Below are 9,018 nucleotides of genomic sequence, written 5' to 3' on the forward strand. Positions count from 1 at the left end.
TTTAAATTTTTTTGGAAAGGACTCTCTCAAATTAAAGATCCCAGATTTGACTAATTGGATAATCTTAATTAAGTATTAATTTATTTCCTTTGAATATTAACTTTTTTCCTTTTTAATTATGTCGACTGTTAATTAATTTAATTGATCCAATTAAGTAAAAACTTGATTAGCCTTTTTTATATTTAGCATAATTACATATAATCAGCATCATCGAAATTGAATTTTTAATAAGTTCGACTTTCATATATATAATGCAAATTAATTAAATTCAAAAGTAAAGTCTAATTTCTAACTAACTAGAATTAATTTAAAGGAAAAATCTTTGTTCTTTAATTATGGAAAATAACATATATTAATTTAAATAGGAACAAATTCCCTAATGACAATTAGTTTCTGAACAGTGATATATGCAAAATTAGAAATATTAGTTGTAATTTTCCTTTCTAATTGAGGTGTCTTAATGCCGTGGTCCTTATAACTCATATCCTGAATAGTAGTTATATTTTCAAATTAGTTTAAGGTTCCAATTAGCTTCTTCAAAAAAATAAAAACAGTTCCAATTAGCAGTGCATTTTTCCTAGCAGTAATTCTTCAGAACATGTTATAATTTTTTATGATAGTATTTCTTCATAACGTTTTAAATATTAATATTTACCAAAAAAAAAAGAAAAAAAAACATACTTTAAATTTGTACACAATAACAGAAAATCTAATAATTAAACTATTTTATAAAAGAAGAAAATCATTTTAATATGTATATAACAATATATGTATATATTGTTCATTGTTGCTTATAAGTATATATAACATAGTTTTCTTCTTTTTGTTTTCTTTCTTTTTTTAGAATATATAATTTTTTGAAAATATAAAAAATTAAAATATATAATTAAAATAAGGAAACTAACTACTAATAAAGAAAATGTTAACCTATTTAATTAACCCTACAATTATTGGTATAATTATTTTACTTGAGGATAAATATCAATTTATCCCATAAATAACCTATTTCCATGATTATAGTTTTAGGGCTAATTATTTTTAGGGTTAAATATATTATAATTTGATTACTTGATTATCTAATAAAAAATAATTCTGTATATTTTTATCCATGACTTTATTTATATATTGTTCACTATTCCTTTCTTTTTTATAATATATGTAGAAAACAATATAAGTATGGCGATTTTACACTTGGAAATTTGGAAAATTGCAAAGTATCAAATACTAAGTTATATATATATATATATATACATATCTTTACTTAATTATCTAATAAATTATTCCCCATTCCTATTAACTTAAAAAAGTAAAAAAATATTATATATTTTTTTATTAAATAATCAAGTAATCAAATTATGAGATATTTAACACTAAAATAATTAATCCTAAAACTATAATTATGGAAAGAGGTTAATTAACTCTAAAACAATAATCACGGAAATAGGTTATTTATGGGATAAATTGATATTTATCCTTAAGTAAAATAATTAAAATTTAAATAGTTTTAGGGTTAGTTAAATTGGTTAACATTTTCCTTATTAGTAGTTAGTTTCTTTATTTTATTTTTTATTTTTTTATATTTTCAGAAAATTATATATTCTAAAAAAAAAAGAAAAATAAAAAAAAGAATACTATGTTATATATACATATAAATAACGGTGAATAATATATACATATATTGTTAAATTCATAAAGAATGGCCCTTGATTGCTAAATTGATGCCAATATCTTATTTTTCAAATTGGATCTATGAATTATTTTATTATTGAAAATATTTTACAATTAAAGTTTGAATAATTAGGAATAGAAAAAGAATAATCTAATAGGTAGCATTACTGACGTTATAATAAATTTAGTATTTATAAGTAATCATTGAATATCTAAATTTTTGGTTTAATATTGTTTTAATGATTTTTTATATATGATTTTGTTACAATTTTTTTTTTACAATTTATTATCAAAATAATATATGCCAATTATATATGCTGTGCATGGTACGGGATATATGTCTAGTATTTAGTAATAATGTTGACTGCTTGAAGGTGTATGGATAAAAATCGGACAATGTATCCCAAAAAAATAAAAAAAATAAAAACAGGACCAAATTTTAAAACATAACTTGATGGACAGGTTCGATAAAAATATAAAAGAAAAAGAAAAAGAGAGGCCCAATTGTGTGTTTCATATGAATATTGGGCCGTGAGTTACAGGGTCATTAAATGGGCCCAGTTCCTCTTTAAAAAGAAGACCAATTCTATCTAATGGAGATGCATTCTTGTAACGAGACAAAATCATCATTCAACCGAATTAATTGTAGACTTGTGGGTTCATGAGCTGCCCAACTGAAATATCATGAAAGCACTTGGCAAACGGTGTCCTCCAAGCAAGAAACTCTTTAGACACACTCTGCATTGTTGGTCGACGCTTTGGGTTAGCCTGTATGCATGCAAATGCAATTGTTGAAACAAGCACAACATCTTGAATAGTGGACCGACTTCTTGGGGGTGGTAGGCGTTGATCTAGTATTTCAATAAGCAGTAGACTTCGCATGGAAGAGGATGCTAATGATGACAATAGTTCTTTTGGATGCTTTCCCATAAGCGTTTCAAGTGCCACCACTCCAAAACTATAAACATCGCATTTTCAGTCACAGACAATGTATAGGCAAGCTCTATAATTGAAATCAAGAATAAAAATATAAGATAAAATTTAAATGATCTTCTTTGAGTTCTACTCATTTTTTAACAACTTTTTAATATAACAATTAGACTTGATAAATCTAAAATGAAAAGATAAAAAAAATATTAAAGAATTTGATAAACAAATTAGACAAAATATAATTGGTTTTACTTCCTTTAAACATTAAAAATAACAAAATATCAAGTACAAGCAAATATAAAAAGAACTACTAATTAGATGCATAAACTTGCCTAGAGCAATATATCCATATGTACCGGCAATTATGGTTTGATTTGATGAATCCGGATCAAGAAGTTTGGCTGTGCCAAAATCAGAAACGACAGCCTCCAATTCTAAGTTGAGTAAAATGTTGTTGCTGGTTACATCACGATGAACAATTGGTGGAGTACAATCATGATACATGTAACACAAGGCATGCACTACGCCTTTTATAATATTTACTCTTTTCCTCCAGTTCAATTCCACAGCCTCTGCATCATTGTTCAGGACACAAAACAAGCTTCCTCTTTCAATGTATTCATAAATAAAAAACATGCATCTTTTATGCAAACAAAAACCATGGAGTCTCACAATGTTCCGATGGCGTACTTCCGTCAATGTTTTGACCTCGTTCATGAAACTCTTCCTCAAATTTGGTTGTTCAATCTCTGAACCATGTAGCCTTTTCAAGGCAACTACTTTTCCACCAGGTAGTTGTGCTCTATAGATACTTCCATGACCACCAGTCCCAATGCAACATCTAATGTCAAAGTCCTCCGTTGCTTCTTTGATTTTATGGTATGCAAGTTTGCCATCATAATTCCAAATGAAAAACATATCTCCATTCTTTACTTTTGTCTCAGAAACTGGTTGACCTTTATTGTTTTTAATTCGACGGGCATAGAACAAAGCTCCAAGCAATACGAATGATAAGGCAAGCAAAACCGAGATGGGAACGATGGCTGTGATTATGTAAGAGAATTTTTGGTTTTTGTGGTTTTTTGCTCCAACCCCTTGATTAGTTGGTGGGCTATTTTGAAAGCAAGGACGGATACCTTGGACACTACAGCATAAATCTTGATTGCCGATAAATGCACCCATTGGAAAATGATTGGCAAGCTCATGTGGGACTGGACCTTTTAAACGATTGTAGGACAAATTGATTTGAAAGAAGGATATAAGGGAAGAGGGAATACTTCTGCTGAGATTGTTGTAAGCAAGGTTGAAGGATGTGAAATTTGTCAATTTGCCAAATTGAGAAGGTATTTCTCCACCAAATGAGTTGTAACTAAGGTCCAAAATACTCGACGCATTAGAAAGGGTACATATCTTGATAGGCATGCTTCCATTGAAGTGGTTATGCGACAAAACAAGATATTCCATGCTCTCAAGACAACCACTCGAAGATGGAGCGATTGGAACGGTGAGGTTGTTGAAACTTAGATCCATATATCTCAAATTCTTCAAATTTCTTATTCGCAAGGGCAAGGAACCACTCAATTGGTTTTGACTCAGCTACAGGCTTTCCAGTTTGGTTAAATTACAAATAGCTGAAGGAATTGGACCTGTTAAGTTGTTATTCCAAAGAGACAAATAGGTAAGATTTTTTAGATTTCCAACTTCTTGGGGGATGGATCCAGTGAACATATTAGAAGACAACAACAGAGTTTGAAGGCTGACTAGCTTTCCTATTTCTGAAGGGATGGATCTGTTCAACTGGTTGTAGGAAAGATACAAACTATTCAAATTGGTTAAATGAAGCAATGTTGAAGGCAATGGTCCAGTGAACATATTGTTAGCTAACCATAGAGTTTGCAGGTTGACTAGCTTTCCTATGTCTAAAGGGATGGATCCACTAAACTGGTTTGAATTAAGATACAGTGTGGACAAATTAGTTAATTGACCCAGAGCTGAAGGTAGTTGGCCGATGAACATATTACCGCTTAGGTCTAGATAAGTAAGGTTTGTTAAATTCCATATTTGTGGAGGGATTGAACCATTGATTTGGTTGCCATAAAATGATAAATGAGTTAAATTGATAAGGTGACCCAAAGTTGAAGGGAGTGGTCCATTAAACATGTTCCCATCAAGGTCTAGACTTTGAATGTTCCTTAGGTTTCCTAATTCTGGAGGAACTTTACCATTTATTTGATTCCAGCCAAGTGACAGAGTAGTTAGTTTGGTTAATTGGTCCAGAGTTGATGGGAGTGTTCCATTGAGCTCGTTACTAGACAGGGACAAGGAAACTAACTTATCAAGGCTTGTTAATGAACGAGGCAACTCACCTTTGATTTGGTTGCTAGAAATATCCAGGTGAGTGAGGTTGAATAAAAGACCAGGTGTTGGAGGCATTCGACCATTGATTTGGTTGGAGCTCAAATTTAAGACACCGAGATTGCTCAATTTTCCTAATTGAGGAGAAATGGAACCGTTGATATGATTATAAGAAATGTCAAGCCTCAACAACTGGGAGAGGTTTCCAAGTGAAAGAGGTAAATCACCTGTAAGATTATTGTTGGAGAGGCTCAGGTACGTGAGCTTTGAAAGCGTACCTATTTCTGGTGGGATGCTCCCAACGAGTCCAGCCTCTGCAAGATCAAGATGGACTAAATTTGGGAAAGAAGAGCTGTTAAGAAATCTGCCAAGATTTTTTTGCACCTTGGAATTGTGAAGTAGAGAAATATGAGTAATGCTTCCAAAGCGATTGCAAGTAACACCAGAGAAGTTGCAAGGAGACGGAGTGCTGGTGTCGAGTGAGTCATGAGTCCACCACCCAGCTTGCAGCAGAGCCTTTGCTTCTTGCTCCACAGCTACACTTGATACATTGGAGTTAGCCGAATAGCTGCAGAAGAAAGTGGTAGCCAACAAGGCTACTACAACACTGAAAATGGAATTGTAGTATGCCATGGTTATGGTAGAGTTTATAACTGATGGAGATAATTCAAAGCAGTTACGAAGCCTTTATATTTGGGCTCTTACGCCTTTAGTTTTCTGCTATGAGAGTAAATTATTATGGCAATAGAAATACAAGACATAGAGGAAGACTCTTAATGCGTTCTTCTCGTACGTACGTAGACTTGGACAATCAATGGTATTGCACTTTTAAAAAAAAGAAAGTGTTTTGCATGGCTATCAAGTCATTTAGAAATGCATTCTCTGAGGCCCAGTAACCCTTTCTTCGAAGTCTGCTTCAGCAGGCACCTACCCTTCTAAACCTGATTGTATTTGCATATACATTCATGGAGTACTAAAGCTCTCAACTTTTTCTTCTTTTATTTATTTATTTATTTTTTTTTTTAACCTTTTTGGGGTAGAAAAAGTTGTCGCTTTTTATTTTTAATTTCTTTTTACGCGGTTTTACAATTTTGTTTACTTTGGAAGTCCACCATGCTTTATACTCCTTCGCGTTCTGTTTGATTTTCTTTAATTTTAATTTTAATCACTTTTACTGACGGTCTTAAAATTGGTTTCAAACTTTGCCAAAAAGCATGTGTGTTCTGCGTGGTGTTTAATTTTTCTCCAATTTTGTGGGCCTGCACCCAATTACTCTTTCTCCGAAACTTCTGTTTGCTTCATAGGACGTCTCTCCCTTCTAGCTACTACTTTCATGGAAATTCTCAAGTTTTGTGGTTTGGGGGAAAAATCTTTTTCATAAGTAATCAAATAATATCTCTGCGTATGAAGAAAGTTGATAAACTTGTAATTTTTCTTCAATTGTTTAGAAACAGTTTGATTACATAATCAAGCATCCATATGCAATACTAATAACACCAAAGAGATAATAATTATTTTTCTAGCTATATTATACATGGGTGGGTGTCACAAACCTTGACAGAGTGAAGAAACTAAGGCAACTGGAACAGAAATTTTTCAACCCCTATAGCTAGTTAAGGCATCGAGAGGGACTAGAAATCAAGATGACACTTTAAATGAAATACCAAAAATTCATTGCTTAGAGAAGACCAAGAAAAAAGAAACAGGACAAAATACAGAGCAATTAAAGGTTGGAGGGAGAAAGAATTCCAACCATAAATTAGACAATTCACCGCCATGATAAGTAATCGGTGGATCTACCTTGTCCATGTTTTATTTATTGCTCTGAAACCATTTTACACAAACTCCAACTACAAAGATCACATTATTGTCCTTTATGCAGGTGGGGATTTGGTTGAAAACCTAAACACCATTTGATGACTGTAAGGCTTTGAAGCAGAGTCTCTTTGAGCCAATTACTCTGTCTTTGAAGTTTCATTCATGCAAGAGCAAGCTAGCTATGATCTCTGGAAAGAATTGAGTCTTACATATAGACCCTTTACTCTCTCTAGTTTAATTAACTAATTCATGGCGTGTGTATTTTCATTTATGTGCCTACCATTGCTCGGAAGTTTTATTCATGGAACAGCTCCTGTCTAATTTTCTGGAAAAATGAGTCAATGTGTACAAAAGTCAAGTCTATGTGCAATATTTGCTCTTGGTGCCCAATTTCTCTCTTTGAAGCTTCCTTTGTTTGACTAACCTTGATGGATGTGTAATAAAGCTGTCCACTTTGTGGAAATTTTGAGACATTGTATGGGCCCGCCCGATTATTCTCTCCTTAATTTACGGAAAAACAATAAAGCTGTCAGCTTTTGTGGATGTTGTCCTTTTATGTGATTGTGAACACTTTTCTTTTTTTGCTGAAAATTGTGAAACCACTTTTTTTTTTTTTTTTGCTGAAGCTGAGATTCGATTAGAATCCAAAAAGAGAAGGCTGGCAAAAAACCAAGACCCCAATTCAGGGAGCTACCCTAACATCGCTATCCTGAATCAAAAACAAAGCAATAGAAGATGGCAGGGAGCTGAGGTTGACCTCCCCATAGTACCTCTGTTGTTTTGCCCATTGACCTACTACATGAGCAGCTCTATTAGCCACTCTATGAGACCAAACAAAAGTCACAAACAAGGGAATAAAAAGAAAAATAGAGTTTGCAATATGTTTAGCTTTCCAATGGATATGTTTCGTATCTTTGATAGTTAAACTCTCAGTCAGAGAGAGAGCATCAGATTCTATGTGAACTTGACTCCATCCGAATATGAAGCCACCTGTAAGGCCTTCAATATGGCTTCCATTTCCGCCACCTCTGAAATATTGATATCAGACTTGAAAGTTCGAAGGAGTAAAATTTCTTTTTTGTCATTCCGAGCTATCATAGCTAAGCTGCTGCCATATGAGCTAACCGCTGCATCACTGATGATTTTAATAACTCCAAGCTTGCCTATTGTCACGGTTGGGGCATTTCATCAAATACTTGGTGAGCATTCTCTCCATTTTGGGCCTTATAATCCATTTTGGGCCTTACAATGGGCCAAGCACCTAGAGTAGTGTAGAATTCTCTAGAACATTATGGAGAACTCTAGGTCAAGCCATGTACATATCCATTTCTAGATGTTTCTTTAGATATTTTTGTAAAGGAGGTGGGAAGGATCTAGACACCCATTCTCCACCGTAGGATTGAAGCAATTATAGCCGTAGGATTAGACTTTGTATGCCTATAAATAGGTGGAGGTCTCATTTGGCCAAACCATCCAAGAATCCAAGCTACTCTTGTAAAGCTCTCTCTTAAGCAATATACTTTCATTCTCCCAAACTCTCTTTGTGCTCTAGCTTTCTTTGCTTAGCTCTCTCTTTTAGTGGGCAAAAGGCTTACTTAGTTGCAACAAAGGGTCGGAATAGCAACTAAGGCCACACGGCTTGAAGGGTAAACAAACAAGTCCGTGACAAGTGGTATCAGAGCCCAAGGTTAAAGCTAGCATCTAGAGCAACATGTCTTCATCAGAGGTTGTGGTTGAAGAAGCAAGGGGAATGGAGGTCATCCCCGAAGCTGCAAGGAAGGGACGTGGGCGTTCAAAGTCGAAGGACGTTCTCACCGCCATGGAGACCAAGGTGGTCAAGATGGAGTTGGCTGTTGCCGATATGTTGGAGCGGCTTGATCAGGTGGAGCAAGGCATGGAGGAGCTCGATGGTCGTGTGGGTGACCAAGTGGGAGAGCTTAGAGGTACCATGCAATACACCAACGAGGCCAACACCGAGGCGTGGCGTCATGAAAGCCAAGCTTTCCAAACAAAGGTAATTGAAACCTTGTCCCTTATGCAAGCTCAATTAGATGAGTTTAAGAAGAGTTTAGAGGAGACACGTGACGATTGGGCGTTATGCAAGAGAGCTGCAACTAGTGGCACCGTCACTACCCAACAAATAGTCTCTACTCCAAGGGTAGATGCTCCCAAGCCCAAGGAGTTTAGTGGGAGAAGGGATGCAAAGGAGCTGGACAACTACATGTGGCACATGGAACGGTACTTCGA

The 9,018-nt window shown here is 34.4% G+C and overlaps 1 protein-coding gene and 1 pseudogene across 1 annotated transcript; both read right to left on the reverse strand.

Annotated features, from left to right (window-relative positions):
• Positions 1-2,307: 2,307 nt before the first annotated feature.
• On the reverse strand, positions 2,308-4,290 carry LOC112491282 (MDIS1-interacting receptor like kinase 2-like; annotated as a pseudogene).
• Positions 4,195-5,617, reverse strand: LOC132803593 (probable leucine-rich repeat receptor-like protein kinase At1g35710). Its single transcript, XM_060816833.1, has one exon. It carries the CDS (start codon positions 5,584-5,586, stop codon positions 4,195-4,197), a length of 1,392 nt encoding a protein of 463 aa, XP_060672816.1. The 5' UTR covers positions 5,587-5,617.
• Between the last annotated feature and the right edge of the window lie 3,401 nt (positions 5,618-9,018).

This window comes from Ziziphus jujuba, chromosome 4 (assembly GCF_031755915.1).
Source record: "Ziziphus jujuba cultivar Dongzao chromosome 4, ASM3175591v1".
Taxonomy (NCBI): domain Eukaryota; kingdom Viridiplantae; phylum Streptophyta; class Magnoliopsida; order Rosales; family Rhamnaceae; genus Ziziphus; species Ziziphus jujuba.